This window comes from Elgaria multicarinata, chromosome 7 (assembly GCF_023053635.1).
Source record: "Elgaria multicarinata webbii isolate HBS135686 ecotype San Diego chromosome 7, rElgMul1.1.pri, whole genome shotgun sequence".
NCBI classification, from domain to species: Eukaryota; Metazoa; Chordata; class Lepidosauria; order Squamata; family Anguidae; genus Elgaria; species Elgaria multicarinata.
This window is the reverse complement of record NC_086177.1, coordinates 15681369-15697877: the sequence shown is the minus strand read 5'-3', so window position 1 is coordinate 15697877 and position 16509 is coordinate 15681369. Positions and strand designations below refer to the sequence as shown.

The window sequence follows — 16509 nt, the reverse complement described above, 5'->3', positions numbered from 1 at the left end:
AACACCCATTTTCGAGCCCTCACTCCGTGACTGAATTCAATCTGCCATAGCAAACTCATCACTCCGAGAACACACACAAAAACCTCTCTGTCAATATAAAATGGTAGGGCTTACCTTTCAATTAATCATGTGGCTCTTACAAGGTCTGGATGATGTGGATCTTGGAAAAGCTAGCATACGTCTGCTCCGCAAGGAGCTAGCCACAGACAAAATATTCCATGTGCATTTTCCGACGTTATTCACGAGTGAGTGCATGGCTCTGAACTTCTGAACCACTCCTATGGCAAAACCTTACAGTTTTGCTTTTATTCATATATCTTTAGGCGTGTTCACACAAACAATTTTGGCAAGTACACATGTCTAAGTTCCTTGGCTGCTAAAAAACAGTTAGGAGCTTAGGCACTCTCTGTAGGATGCACGCTTTTCTATAGTTCTTTGAATTGTCTGGGTTCAACAGCAAGAAAGTAAACTAACCACAGCAGCCCTGCCTATAACAGGGGAGAGTTACAAGCGCCATTTTTTGTTCAAGTACCGCCAGCTTCCTATTTCTCTAGTGTCTTGGATCCATCTTCTTTTCACCACTCCTCAACCTCCCACTGTCTGTTGTGTCACCTAGATTAGCTTTTCATCAGACGAAAACCTGCAGAAAGTTCTAACTGCAGCTTATATTGGAAAGGGTGGGAAACCTACCGTGGAGTTTGTTTAATGCTCCTCTCTGATAACAGCATCTTTTCACCTCTCTGAGGAGACATCCATACCAACCCATCTGTCACACAGGAGCTTGCATAAGATTCCTTCCTATTAACTGCTAATTTGGGGACACTCTCTGGAGCTCAAAAAAAATCTTCCTGGTACTGCTAACCACCAGGACAAGGATCACCAGTGGTAAAGTATCCTTCAATTGTACAGTGAGCTTTCAGGGCACTGCTGCTGCTCAGAAACACACTTTTAAAATCCTCCGTTTTAAGCAATGTAATCGTATCTCAAACCGGTTCCAATGTTTATTTTATTTTATTATTTTATTTTATTTATTACATTTTTATACCGCCCAATAGCCGAAGTTCTCTGGGCGGTTCACAAAAATGTTTAGCACTGAGAAGTGAAAGATAGCAGTGTTGAACGACCCAATACAACAAGCTCATAAGTTTCAAAGAACTTGCAGATGGGGCAACATGTCTACCAGATGGAATCTACTTGGGACCAAAACAGCACTGAGCAACAAACCTTACAGTTATTCACTCTTGATCATGTTTCGTTAGACATGGGTCTCCTCAGTTGCATGCAGAAGATGCCAGGTGAAATCCCGACCTCTAGGATCTCAGGTGAATGAAGACTGGGAAAGAACAACCTGAGATAACCTAGAGAACAGCTGTCAGTCAGAATAGTAGGCATTGGGGTAGATAAACCACTGCTCTGACTCCATAGAAGGCTGCTTCCCACATTCATAGAGTCAAGACCTGTCTGTGAAGGCCAGAAAGCACTGAGGGGGCAATGAGAACTCCACTAAGGGAAAGGATTCAGAACTCATGTGGGTCACCGCTTCCTGAATTTCTATTTACAAGTGTCCTTTATAAATTCCGCTAAAACAGTAGAACCGTAGTATTCTGCTTTAATATTATACATGCATTGAAAATTTCTCTCACTTTTATTACTTTCCCCCCCTTTTGCATGATTGTATTTTGTACTTTTGTAAATTAACTAACAAAAAGTGGGTTATAAATGTTGATGTCAATAAATAAACAAACTAAGAGACCATATGCCCTTGGATTAAGTTGCTCACAAAATATATCTCATTCCCACTGGAACTTTTGGAAAATATGTGACAGTAACAATGAAACACATGACCCAGTCATAGTGATCTAATTCAGAATAGAACTGTCCAGTGTACGTCTTTTGATCAAAAACAGAGGATACAAATTTTTATTCCAAAAGTGCACAATTACCTAAAACAGTTAAACCACCCCACCTCTATTAGCAGGCATTACACACAATTTCCACCCTCTAGTGCTCACATTTTTTGGCAGCGGAAAAGACTTGCAATAGACAGGACAGATCACCTGCCATAAATCATAAGGCTATTAACCAAAACTATTCTAAAGGGTTTAAAAATAAAACACCCGCAAAACTGCTGACCTTATTCATGATGGCAAAATTCACAAACAAGCATTAAGTGTAATATCACAAAGACAACCTAATAAGGATGTTAAGAGGTATTTCTAAAAATGAAGGGTTCATAAACTTTATTTTATATCAGAACATTTCCCCTTAAAATGTCAATGGGATGGATGAACAGTGGAGGCTGGTGGCACCATGGATGGCTTCTCTAGAGAAATGACTGGTTCTAACTGAAACCCGGAGCGGATTCACTACCCCACGGACATCAGAGCCACCAGCCTCCACTGAGTTGAGCTACAGGAATTGGGAAAAACTGCTTCTCAAGGCTGTTGCAAAGACCATGGTGCACCTTCGCAACAGGCAGCGAAAGCAGACAGGACCCCAGCGTACAGCCATGTGGAGTTACAACTTTCAGAATGGCTTCAAACATTCAAATCAAATAGGAAGGATGCACAAACTTCTCTCTCGGATTGTTTAGAATATTTGAATTTCAGCCCATTCCTCTTCACCCCTTCTTCCCACCAAGTGACAGAATTGTTCCCTCCATATCACAGCAGAAAATGGGAAGCGTTTCAACCTATCGCTCAGAGAATACCAACCAGGTGAAGAGAAGGGAGGGGGAGCACTCACTAACTAGACACACTGCATTTTACATTCTGAATCAAAGCACTATACATTACAGCAGTTTTCCCCAACCTGGTGCCCTTCCAGTTTGTATTGGACTACAACTCCCAACATGCCCCAGCCAGCATGGCTGACTGGGACATTCTGGGAATTATAGAACAAAACATCTGGAGGGCACCAGGTTGGGGGAAACTGTATTACAGCAACAATCGGGCAAAACAGACATTACTTTAAATGTAATGTCTAGCAGCCTTGCCTTTTATTGTTTTTTTACAATTGTTTTTTTACAATTCAGCAGGTGTGTGTGTGTGTGTCTGGGGGCGGGTAATCTAGATCAGGAGCTTAGCACGCGAGGGTAGGGGGATCTTTTAAGATCCAGAGCAGGCCTCTAGCACCTACTCTAGAGTAAAAAAAATGAAAAAACGGATAGCTGCTCAACACACCTTTAAAGTATCATCTACTTTGGCCCTCAATAAAATACCACAAAACTCATACTTTTTTGGGGGGTCCATATACCTAAAGAGTTCACAATAGTACCGAACTGCAATACAACAGTAAATATTTTTTTAAATCTACAGTGTGAAGTCATTAAAATGGTACTGTGCCTCTGTAGTAAGCAAAGGAGCAAAATCACAATATAAAGAACTGAAAAAATAAAATAAAAATGGCACTTGTCATTCATGACCTGAAAATCATTGCCACAATTACAAATGCCAACAGGGCTGCTCAGGGCCAGCAACCTCACTTCACATAGTCATGAGTATCTGGAAATCAACACAATAAATACAGCGTACTTTCACGAAGCAACTAGGTAAGGCTGTAATCATTCACTGGCTTCCTGGCAAGATCAAATCACAGCAATGAACCTGCTGCAAGTCTCATTCCTTCATTTCAGAGTGCTATTCATGCTTCTCTATTCATGCTGGCTCCTGGAAGTGTGTTGTACCGACTGCATTGATTCCTGGGTAACAATATGGCCACCTCCCATCAAGCATTTGGAATTGTTTAAGGTTTTCAGAAGATAGATTTATGGCTGTGTTCTGGATCGGAGAACACAGCCATATTATGGACTGCATTTGTACTGACACAACAAAAGCATAGGATCTCCGATTCTATGGCATCTCATTGACTGATCTATAATCAATAGTGCCTTTCAGCAGAATTTGAGCCTCTTGTGATCACCAGGATTTTGCTAATGACACATGTCCTGGCTCTAGATACTCTCAAGTGTAATTCATGCCTATTCTTGTCATTCAACCTCTTGCCCATTCTTTTCAAACATCGAAATTCAACTGCCACTCTTCTTGGGAATGGCCCCATGAAACATGGCTTGAAGAACTAATTGTCCCCACTGCTCGTGCTGCTAGAAGGTGGCTTTTTTCTAGCCCACCTGCCCCTTGAATATTATGGTGAGTGTGCTCCCCATTCTCCCATTCCCATGAAAGCAAATGCTGTTTGTAAACAATAGCGGAGAGTTCTACCAATGATCAACAAGAGAAAAATATCTTTCACTGTATCGAACAAGAACAGGGCCTGTAAGCAGCTGTTACTTGCTAAGTATTTTGCAGCAGCAGCTGAATTTTCATTAACATGCCTAAGCCCTCCATCTGATCCCACTTTTCAGGGAACCACTTAGAGACTTCATCAGGAAAGCCCCGAGGTTACTTTTCACCCATTATACAGTTGACCAAAAACATGGAAGCAGGAACTGTAGAAGATGCCACCTACAAGTATGTGATACATCTTCAAATTAATCCTGCTCAGCTAATCAAAAACACTTTTGCTCCTCCCTAACATTTGGAGGGAGATGAGTGTGTAGTTTATTTTTAGAAGTATACAGAGTACAGCTTCATACAGATGTGAGCCAGAATGACAAATAATTAAAATAAAAAAGTGGCTTTTGAAACGTGTAGTGAAGAAGGATGCATAAAAATGAGTTTGATAGAAAGCAGTTAATTTTTTTTAAGCAGGAATGAAGAGCTGATGGAGGTGTGAAAAGGTAATTAAGTATGATGACATATGAAGGAGCGCCTTAAAGTCAGCCTCAGAAGTCCTTCCCTCCAGCTATTCAATAGGGGAGTACCTAGGAGAGGGCCTTCTCTCAGGTGTCCCCACCTCACATCTGTGCATTTATTTGAATCTTAATGTTTTGTTTTGTAATTGTTTTAATAGCTTGTGATTTTATTGTATTGTTGTTGTACCAACAGATTTGGAAGCTGCCTTGAGATACCCTAAACAGCTGGATATAAATATATTAAATAAATGATGAGGCACCTTCTGCAAATCGAGGCTAATTCAAGATACAACTGAAGTGAAATTCTAAGAGCAAAAGGAAAGCCTACACAAAGCAAACTGAAGGGAAAGGCGTAGAGACAAATGTTGACTTGAAAGGATTTACGTAGGACAGAGAAGAAGAGTGGGCAGCTGTTGATGACCGAACTGAAACTGAAAAAAGACCACCAAGACCTGGCTGCAAAAGTCACAGAAACTATGTAGGGCATCTGATGCATGTCAGCAATCTTTGACACAGCAATCCTAGCTTCAGTTTTTCACGTGGATATGTATTAAGGTCAGGACTCATAGAATGGCAAGATTAAACCGTAAATCGCATTAATGCAGACGGGTGATGACGTAAATATTTTTATTCAGCATTTCTCATCTTCAAGAGAGTCTTCCCGTCTGGGAATTTTTCATTGTATGCAGCCATTCCACTGAAGATCACACCTAACATTGCTCTTTTTCAAACCAATGCTTTAATATCAATACAAGGTTATCAGATGGCAAAGAAGACGCATATATTGCATTATGGCCATTTATGGGCATGATTATTTCCTAGCTCTTTCTGGCTGGGACATCAGATTATTAAACCAATGCCTATTTCCATCAAGCTACCTGAGTTGCATTGTCGTTGTTGTTTTTTAAAAGGATAAATACTGTACAATGTTTCATCTTGTAACAGAAATGGAAAATGAGGTCACGTACCAGGCATTTTCTTGTGTAGCTTTCCTTCTCAGATGCCTTTCAGAAGGATCAACAAGAAGGTTACCAGGAAACAGTGTCAAGTAAGTATGCTGCCACCACCTTCTAAAAATAGAGTGACGTTCACACCTCCTAGGCCAAAGTAAAGCAAAGCCCAGAGCAGTCCCTGCTTCTGGACCTAGTATTTAATTCTCCCACCCCACCCCACTAAGAATGAAAGCACTATAGTAGCATCTAAACACTTCTAACTGAAAATGAAGTCTATGTATATCAAACTGCATTTGTTCATGTTCACCCGCACTACCATTTCCACACCTCTGTCTGTAAAAATGTAGATTGTAAACTCCTTGGTACATAGGCCTGTGTTTTTTGCTTCTGCAGTACTTTGTGAAATGTCATGTCCATCGATGTTACATGTAAACAATAGCAGTTCTATCACCACAGTGAGTCACCATTCAATCCCAACTTGGCATATAATAAGATTCTTATATTGTATAGGGTATATGGTGTAGGGTATATTGGGGTTGCCAAATCCTACTAGGCATATTATAAGATTTCTTGTACTTAGTCTTTAAAAAAATGAATCCCTAGTTGCAGCACGAGATATACTAGATCCATATTAAATACTAGATACATTTATAAGTTCAATGGCACATTAAGGAAAGCTACATCAGCTACACATTAACCCACAAAACAGCTTGCCATTCTAAGTCTCACTAGCCCTCATTGTTTTCTTTGGCTTCCAAATCAAAGCTAGATATAATAATTTTTAAAAAATCTTAAGGACACAAGCTCGCCACTAAAAAAGAACAGCAGCCCTCCTCTTTTTAAAGAAGTAAAGGCATGGGGTGGTTTAAGGATTCTAACACAGAGGACCCAACCACTCACAGCTTCAATGGAAGCACAATTAGGTCAGCACCAAGCATCAGACCAGCCACAGCCGATGCCTGCTGAACTTAAATTACCTCCCGTTCTTTCTGTCTTCCTCTCTTCTTGAAGAAGTAAATCTTGAAGATACAATATTTCTTCCTCCATTGTTGTGCATTAGACACAAGTGCTTTCACACCCATATTCCCAAGTAATAAGCAGACACTTCAGTTTCTACATCTTCATCCAGGAGCTCTATCAGAACGTCAGCTTGCTGAACAGTTGCTTTGACTGGATTTGCTACCAAATAGGCTTTGACAATGATTGCTTTTAATCCCCTGTAATACCAAGCTGCAACTGTTCACAGCTAGCAAGACATGGCCAGTGCTAGATGAAAGGGGGGGGGGGAGAGAGAGAGAGAGAGAGAGAGAGAGAGAGAGAGAGAGAGAGAGAGAGAGGTCCCAACCTGTTATCAAAGGCTGCAAACAAATTTCAGCATAATGCCAAAAAAGAGGGTCTACTGATCAAAGTGCTGAACTGCAAAAGTTAAGAATGTTAAACAGCATTTAAATTGTTAGGAAGAAACTCACTTAAATTTAGTCGGAGTGCATTGAACATGTACCTGTTTGCATTCTCTTCCCCTCCTTATTGTTTTACTATGATTTTATTAGATTGTAAGCCTATGCGGCAGGGTCTTGCTATTTACTGTTTTACTCTGTACAGCACCATGTACACTGATGGTGCTATATAAATAAATAAATAAATAAATAATAATAATAATAATAATAAATATGCTATCTTTGCAACAATTTACCAACCAGTTAATCTGCTAGAATGCTTTGCCTTAAGACAAACTTTCAGTTATCATTAATAGTAAATCATAGACCACTTCCTGGTAGCATTGCTTTGCTGCTTTGGAAACGAGTTGTGGTCAGTGCTCATTGGCAAGGCTGTACATGTGGCATTCCAAAATGTGGCATTATTTAGTGCTACATTCATGAAAATGGTGTATTTAATAAATGCACACAAGCAGCTTCATATTATGCAAAACAGCGACTCTAAAGCTGAAGTTAATGAGTTTTACAGTAATTGTAGGAGACTTTGCTGTGAAGTACTTCCAGCTGACTGTTACAGCGCTGCAGTTGCTGATTATCTTCAGGTCAATTTCGAATTCAGCCACACAGCATTAATGAAAGCAAGGATCAAGGTAGTTGAGCCCATTCCGTAAACAAACAATGTGTTTTAAGTTGCTCATTTAAGGGACAGGATGAGGGTCTGAAGAGAAAGTGTCTTCTTCCCCACTCAATCTGGGTTGCTGCTTCTTTGCATGCTTGAAATCTGGTCGTACTGAGGCTTACTCCTGAGTAGGCATGCCAAGGATTGAAGTGTGTTTTGTATGCTTGGTGAGAAAACGTTCCAATTTTAAGAATTACGTGTGTGTGTGTGTGTGTACTTGCACACATGAGGGTCCCCAGCATACGCCAGGTGCAGCCCTCAGGGCCAAAAACATTATGTGCTCTTGCTTTAGAGGCCAGTTCAAGAAGAGAGTGGGTTCTATCGACATAATCCCTCATTAAGAAGAGTCTTCAGTTCCTGAATATTTTCAAATAAGCATCTACTTCAAAAGCTTCAAGTAAAGGATCTGAGTCAGTGCTGATGTGAGTCATCTATGGCATACAGCTTTCTCCACCTAACTACAGACAGATGAGCTTGACCAGTAAAAAGCCTTTTTAGTGGGAGGGTAATAATATGTTTCAAAGCATGCAAGAGGAAGCAATTTGTACAAGTTTTTATGACACAGAAGCATAGTTTAGCCAAATTTTAAAGTCATCTTCTAAAATCTCAGCCAACACCAAGTTAAGGAAACAGGCCCTTGAAGTTGCACTTTTCACTTGAGCATTTAGTAACCTAAAGCATTTTTCTCTAGTAAAAACAAATATTTCCATCTCCTGTAGGGCAGTGGACCACCTTCCATCCAAGCACAGATGCTCAGGTATTTCATCTGGACAGCGCTTGTGAGCAACTATTCAGGATTGGATGTCCTTAAGAGACAGCTGTGGTTTAGTCAGATTTTAGGCAAAAAACGACTCTTCAGTCCCTGCAACCCATCCCATCTGTTCCTTAGAAGCAGTGTTGGGTTTCAGCAGCTGCACCCTTATTTGGCATGTCTGTAGCAGCCAGATTGAGAATAGGTGTGTTAGAGCTTCAGACCCAAAAGGTCCTGTTTGGAGATTTCCTAACTACAACGGAGGGAGCAGAACAAGCTGCCACCTCACAACTGGATTCCCTCCACCAACCTTAATTATAGTCAGTGCTAACTAGGGTTCCCTATCAACGAGGGAATTGAAGAGCGCTTCAAGTTGTCCTGATCTACAGTGTGCCCCTGATTAGCATCAACCATGCTTAATAGCAGTTCCCATATAAACCTTAACCACTGCTGGGTGAGGTGCGGGAGGGAGACGTAGCATGCATAATCCTACAGCCCACTTCTCTAACCATAGTTAGGGGCTCATAAGTGTGCCAGATCTGCTTCATTTAAACATAGCTCATGTTCAGAAACAAGAGAAATCTCTAGAGCAGTGGTTTTTGAACTGTGCTCCATGTAAGGTTACCAGGACTTATGGAAAAATCGGTAACAGCAGATAAGCGTTCCTGGGTAGGGTGGGGGTTGGTGGAAGCTGCAATGGAGAACTTGAGGGAAGCGTTGGGTGAGTTCTAGGCACAGTCCCTGCTCACATAGGGCAGAAGTGAGGCCCAAGTCTGGTCAACGTGCCACATGAATTGAGCATACGCCCTGAAACGTGTCCCAGAATCTACTGCAGTATGTGCAGGGCTCCTTAACAGACAAACCAATATGGAAAGTTTAGAACTAGTGGTTTAGAACATGAAGGTGATTTCATTGCAGCATTAATAAGAGGACTTGAGCAAGTCAAAAATTGTTGTGATTCTAAGCCCTCCCATCGAGACGTGAGACAATAAAGAGGTCCGCTGCGCAAACCACAAAAGATGTATTCAGTAAATAGATACCTGTACACACCTGAACTGGAGTGTGAATGCTAGGAGCTATCCTCTAAACTTAATTAGCCTAACAAAGCAAGGCTCCTGCCTAGCAACTAAATGGGTGGTTTCCCTGCTGTGCCTGACAGGATTTTACCAGACCCCTTCTTCAGCAAGCGTCTCCAAGCTGTAACCTCTTCTGTGTGGCTAGCCTGGCAGATCACCTCCCACTTCCTCTCAATTCCACCCACTTGACCTTGGGATCTGTCAATTCTGATGCTCCCTCTTCCTCTGACAAAGACTGAGTTCCCAGGGGGAGGGGAAAAGGAGGAAGATCGTCTCTGAGCCTGGGCCTACTGTTTGATAAGCTCCTGAGAAGATTCCTCCTTGACTCCCAGAGAACCTTGGAGAATTCTCTCCCACACTTCCTGTCTTGACTAGTCTTCAGTCTCTGAGTCCAATTTGGAATCCACACCAGGAAGACCAGGCTTCATCCTGACACCAAATAATGGTCCTTCTACTGTTGTGAAACTGGCATCGTCAAGGCTGCTTACATGTTAAAACACTGCTTTATTTTTCCAGGAAACATTAAGTGTCCTGCTTCTCATAGGGACTACTTAACAATATGGCTACACATGCATTTGTGGACAACACGGTGGATCGGTGCACAGTGAGACAATGGAAGCATGGCTATCTGCCCTCTCATTGGGCTCACCTGTGTGCAGGGTTAAACAGAGATCTAAGATCTGTCCCTCTCTCCATCTGCTGGCCTACGCTAGTGAGTATTAAGAAACTAGAAAGCACATTTCATCCACATGCTTTTTAGTTTCTTCTGCACAATGTTTGTTCTACTTCAAAACTAAATGGCCATTTCTGCTGTAAACCTGCCTCTCCTGTACTTTCTGCATTATCATTATTATGGCAGCATTATAGAATATAACCCCGTCTTAAACACATATTTCATTACTCACAGGAGCACATTACTCATTCTGCACCCCAATGGGGTGAGGAATTAAATGTTTTTCCAGAATGGTTATAGTATAGGTTACTCCGCTTCTGAAATCTCTTCATTGGCTTCCAATTCACTTCAGAATCCAATATAAACTTCTCCTGTTAACCTTCAAAGCTTTTCACGGTCTAGCTCCTTCCTATCTCTCCTCTCTCATCTCACACTATTGCCCCGCTCGTGCTCTTCGCTCCTCTGATGCCATGTTTCTCGCCTGCCCAAGGGCCTCTACTTCCCTTGCTCGGCTTCGTCCATTTTCTTCTGCTGCCCCTTACGCCTGGAACGCTCTTCCAGAACATTTGAGAACTACAAGTTCAATCGCAGCTTTTAAAGCTCAACTAAAAACTTTTCTTTTTCCTAAAGCTTTTAAAACTTGATGTTGTGCAGACTTTATACTGTTAGTTTTACCCTACCCTGTGCCTGCTTACCCTACCCTGTGCCTGTTGGCATTCTCTTCCCCTCCTTATTGTTTTACTATGATTTTATTAGATTGTAAGCCTATGCGGCAAGGCCTTGCTATTTACTGTTTTACTCTGTACAGCACCATGTACATTGATGGTGCTATATAAATAAATAAGAATAAGAAGAACTTTATAACATTTGTATAACACAACAACCAGTACTACTTGTTTGTCAGCACTAACAGTTGAGTTATTGATAAATTTGTCTAGTTCAATTTAAAAATCTGCTCATCTTACTTGCATAAACCCTGCCATCCCAAGTGCCTAGAGCAATTTTGGCTTTCACCGTATTCTATAAGCCTTTTTTATTTGGTTTAAATCCAGTCTTACATCTCTCCAATCACATACATAAAACAGGTGTAGTCTATCCATTTTCATCAAAAGACTCAAAGCCAGCTCAACTAACCTCATCTGGAAGCCCATGGCAACTAGGTTCTGATGGCACAGTCCAACTATACACAACTTGCTTACATACTGTGGATTTTCAGTTCCTTTGATATATTATATCATTAGGAATGTTATAAATCACAAATCATCATAGTGGCAGTAACAAGACAGATGGCTGCACCTATATTTTCTTGATTCAATTCATTAACAATAAAGCCAATTTCCTTATAATTTGTTCATTTGTTTACAGAACAGAAAATTATTCTATAACTAATTTCTTCAGTATGTTCTACTGTTGATAGCCAAAACTGTAGGTATTTGGGCATTTCTAAAAACATAAAACAATTTAGTACATGCCCTACGATACCTTCAACAGTAATTAAATAGAACTTCTATGTTTAATAATCTAACTACCTGGGATCTTTCTTTCTTTTTTGAACCAGAAAGGCAGGATATAAATATCCTTAAAAAGTACTGATGAGGAGATGCCCCACTCACATTAAATCTTATTTTAAAAGACTTAAGATTTAAACATATTGGGTTGGTTCCAGATTCAGTCAGAATAGACCCACTGAAATAATTTATGTCCCTTCGCCTAATTTATGTCCCTTTGATTTCAATGGGTCTACCTTAAGCATGACAAAATCTGAAACCAACTCAAATGTAGTTTTGGCGATATGCTTGCAAAGACAAATTCAAATTTCGTTTCAAATACCTTACTCAACTTCCTGCTCCATTTTTCCTGGTAAGATGGGACCAAGACTCATTACCACTTAGTATGGATTACATAATAGGCCTTTAGCATTCTTATAGATCACACAACTAGAATTACAGTGTGTCTTTTTCTCACAACGGACTATATTTTCTTAATAATGTAGTATAGATTATGGCTTGTGTCCTACCATAAATTTAGTCTGTAATATGATATAATGGTGTTTGTCCAGTATTAATTGCCTCACCTTGGTGACTGTAATCTTCTCAAAGCAGAGTATTGCTCAATACACTTTTATCTTTAATGTCTTCGTTATAGAAAATGTCTACCTCTTCTCCCCTGGCAGTTGACTGGCTGGCCCTTTGCAGCCCCGTCTCTAGACTCATGATATCACAATAGTTGACCCAATGACATCAAGAGGTAGGGCAAGTGGGAAGGGAAGGAGACAGATGCTGAGGAGACCAATAACGAAGATACATTAGAAAAGGAGGAGAATTTTCTGGAAAAGAACACAGCTATTGAACTAATGAGTCCCTAGCTAGTTCATAACAAGTTACTATTATGGCCTTCTGAGTTAGAGTTTAAAAGTTTTCAACAAGTTAACTAGCTAGCTGTGCAGTGCCCACATCTCTACAAATCTGTTTCACATTATGTATTTAACTGATGCATAAATTCTTCACTTCTAAAAGGTAAGACACTGCAGTTAGGACTCTCAATGCAGCTTTTAATCATTATAGGGGAAAACATTTGCTACACCCTCTAAAATGGCCTTGATATACCTATAAAGCCATCAGATTTTCCAAGTATCTAGAATGCAAGTAACACATACATAGCAGTTTTCTGCATGAACTAGTGCAAATACCATGTCGCCACAGGGGGTACTATTCTGAGAATGATTATTTATTTCTTTTTTTACCAACCATTCCTCCAAGTGTTCAGGACAGTGTACATGGTGTCGTCGTCCCCACCATTTTTATCCTTAGAACAACCCGGTAAGAAAGGGTATGCTGAGAGTCAGTGGGCTTTGCTAGACCTGCCGGGATAAGCCGGCAGGGAGGCGGGGCGACGGCACGCTGACGTTAGCGTGCGCTGCCCCGGCTTCCAGATGCGGGACGCGCAGGGACGTCGGGATCCCTGCAGCGTCCGCCATTTTTTTTTTAAGTTTAAAGGGGCCATGTGCGGCCCGAAGACTCTGGACCAGGTAAGTCCATTTTTTAAAAAAACTAAGCCCCCCCCCAAGACATCCCCCAGCCCCCCCTGCCCTCCCCATCCCTGATGCCTGTGCCATCCGCCCTCCCTTGCCAGGGCGGCAGCGCCCCCCGCTTCCCCGGGCAGCGGCGCACCCCCTCCACGCCGGGCATTGCCCGGGCAGCGGCGCCCGCCGCTCTCTCTCTCACCTGCCCTCCCCCCTTGCCATCCCCGATGCCTGCTCTCCCCCCTCCTGCCGGGTCCGGCCTTCCCCCCCCCGCCCCGATGGGCACAGCGCCACTGTGCCCAGTCCGCAGCTTTTTGCAGCTACTCGCGAGTAAGAGAGTAGCCGCAAAAAGCCACGGAAGTCTCTAGACGTTCTGCAGCTCCGGCCTCAGACCGGAGCTGCAGAAAAGGCGCGCCATAAGCGACTTCGCTTATGGTGCGTTAGAGGAGGCGCCAGTGCGGCCTGGGGCCGGATTCCCCTGTGCGTCATGTGGACGCACAGCAGGGAAACCGGCTCTCAAGGCGCGCTAAGGCCTCATCTAGCAAGGCCCAGTGACTCTCTGAAGGTCACTCCTCAACTATAGGCTGAACCCATGTCTACCCATATCCAATATTTTAGTGACTACACCATAATATGTCTCTGAGTGTCAGAAAAACTAAAGCAGGGGTGGGGAACACCTTGGGCCTAGGGGCCAAATCCAGCCCTCCAGGGTTCCCCAAATGTCTATGCCCCTGGCCTCACCACCTTTCCCCCAACCCAATCATTTGATGGTTTCCTGGCTTTTGTGCATAGATGGCTGGAACGCCTCTCTCCTAAGGCTTAATTATGGGCAGGAAGAGTTTTATGCTAAAAGATGCTGGCAATTGTTTTGGAATTGTGATACTGCCCCCTTTTGCCTTTGGCCCCACTCACCACTAGAATGCAGCCCTCTAGAGCTTCACCGAAACTGAAGGCAGCACTCAGGCTGAAAGAAGTTCAGCAATGAGAGTTTAATTGCCTCTGCTTGGAAGACTCTTGCCAACTCCCTCTGCCCCTCTGGAAGGTAATCGCAAAGGGAACTCATCTTGTCTAAAGGAACAGTTGAGAACATGCCATTGTGGCTTGGTAATTAGCCACTTTTAACCCTAATGTTGCCGAGGAGTACATGTGTCATCCCAACAGATCCAATCGACGACCCTCTTTGTCCACCAGAGAAGCATGGACTTTGAGACCAGCCTTGTGCCGATTCAACAATGATGGAGTTGGGGCGAGGATGTGCAAACAAGAAGGCTGCACCTTTCTCTTGTACACGATACATAAGATTCCAAATGCTTACATGTGGGAGCCATTGAAGACAGGGCCTCCCAAGATTGTTACACTGTTTATAGTAAAGTTGGAAGGAAAGGGATAGCCACCAGCGCTACTGATTCTGTGTAAATGGCATCGAACACTGGGTCGGGAAAGTGTTCAGATGGTTGCAGTACATCGATCACCGGTGCTGGTAACAGATCATCAATGACCACTGGAATTGGTGAATTTAGCAGTGGCAGTGGAGTGGGGGTCATAACTGTTGCAGTTGACTCAGGTTTCTTAGGGTGCTTATCTTTCTTCTTCTTAAGTTGTTCAGTGGAATGTTTTGCATTTTTTGTTCTCTTTGAAATCTTTTTAGCAGTTTCAATAGCAAGAGAGTGTCCTGGTGTTCACGGCTTCAGTGCAGTGGTGGTCGTTGGTGCAAGAGAGGGGTCTTTAGAAGTCATCGCTCTAACAGACACCACTGAACCCGTACCAGGATCTCCCTGAGAATCCACCGCTTCCAAAGCTCTTCTCCAAAGCTCCGCCTTGAGTCTTATCAGTGTAGTGTTAGGCTGCTTATTAAGGCAGAGAGAACAGGTCTCGGTGATGTGAGACTCTCCCAAGCAGAATAAACAAAGAGAGTGGCGATCTCTTGGGGGAAGCTGACTCCCACACCGTGAACACTTGCGGAAGGGAGCCTTTAGGGCCATATGCCCACTGAAGGAAAATTTTTTGAGGCGCAACAACAACCCCCCAAAAGAAAAGAAAAAAACCACAAGTTGTGGGGGTTTTTTTGGTAGTTTTAGAAGAAGCAGAGACTAAACAACACTAAAAGAAGAAAATAAATGTTCAATTTAGCTAAGTTGCCCAGAATTTTTTTATTTATTAATTTATTTACTTAATGCATTTCTATACCGCCCAATAACCGAAGCTCTCTGGGTGGTTCACAAAAAAACCAGCGGGCGTACATAAGTTTCTGTTGAGGTGACTCGCTAAGCAGTCAAAAGAGAACGGAGGGAATGGATGGGAACCGGCTGATGCATGCACAGTATGGTGGTGGGAGAGGATTCCCACCAAAAAAGCGCTATCCAAGTTTCCCAAAGTTGGCACTGCGCAAGCTGAGAGCCCATATGTGTGATGCACAGAGACCACGAAGAAGAACTAACATAACATTGGCTTACAATGTAATAGACAGGATACAAAAGGAGAAGAGCAAAATGAGCACATTTAGGTACTAGCACTTTCATGATTATACATACATGGTTATATAACAACCAGATGCAGCTCTGGCAGGATAAGAGCCAAATGGCTGTTGGTCCCAGCTGAACTGATGGAGAGGCATCACTATCTCACCTGTCTATTTGATGAAGCCAGCTCGAATGGGTGCTGATAGAGGCAGTTTGGTAAGGAGAGCAGTAAAGCTAAATTGCATTAACATTGATGTTAACTGTAGTTTAGGCTTCCCAAGTCTCCCCCTAAAAAAGGATTTGGAACCAGCTTCAAAACCTGGTTCCAAATCCAGATTAAGAGGGAACTCTGGTTAGCCCAAACTCCGCTTACCAATTTAATAAATAACATGTAATATAAATTACATGAGATGTAGTGCCAATTTAACACCTAGGGTCAAAGAGCATGTTACATCAATTACATAGCATGTAGCTAAATACTCTCTTGCTTTCTTACTCAAGAGTAAGTATGCATGGCCCTGATTCAGATTGGGACCATTGCACTCCAGGCAGGGAGAATTAAACGTTTCTCACCCAAAGGTGTTTGCTTCCTAAAATTTCTCCTATTCTCCATCAATTCCATTGGAGGTTTTGTCCATTTTTTAAAATCCCCTGGGTAGGGGGATTTGGGGAAGCAAACAGCTGGGGGAGGTTTATTTCCTCCTCCT

General features: G+C 42.4%; 1 protein-coding gene across 7 annotated transcripts in view; it reads right to left on the bottom strand.

Annotated features, from left to right (window-relative positions):
• The window catches only part of TRIO (trio Rho guanine nucleotide exchange factor), a 274794-nt gene that overhangs the window by 227015 nt on the left and 31270 nt on the right, over positions 1–16509 (bottom strand). The window contains exon 1 of one of the 7 annotated variants that reach the window (XM_063130238.1): positions 6684–6826. The exons of 5 other annotated variants lie outside the window; for them this stretch is intronic. In XM_063130238.1, the coding sequence (XP_062986308.1) occupies positions 6684–6753 (70 nt within the window). In that variant the 5' untranslated portion in view covers positions 6754–6826. Of the gene's footprint in view, positions 1–114; positions 226–6683; positions 6827–16509 lie in introns of those variants that run through there. One more of the 7 variants, XM_063130239.1, reaches the window with a different exon arrangement.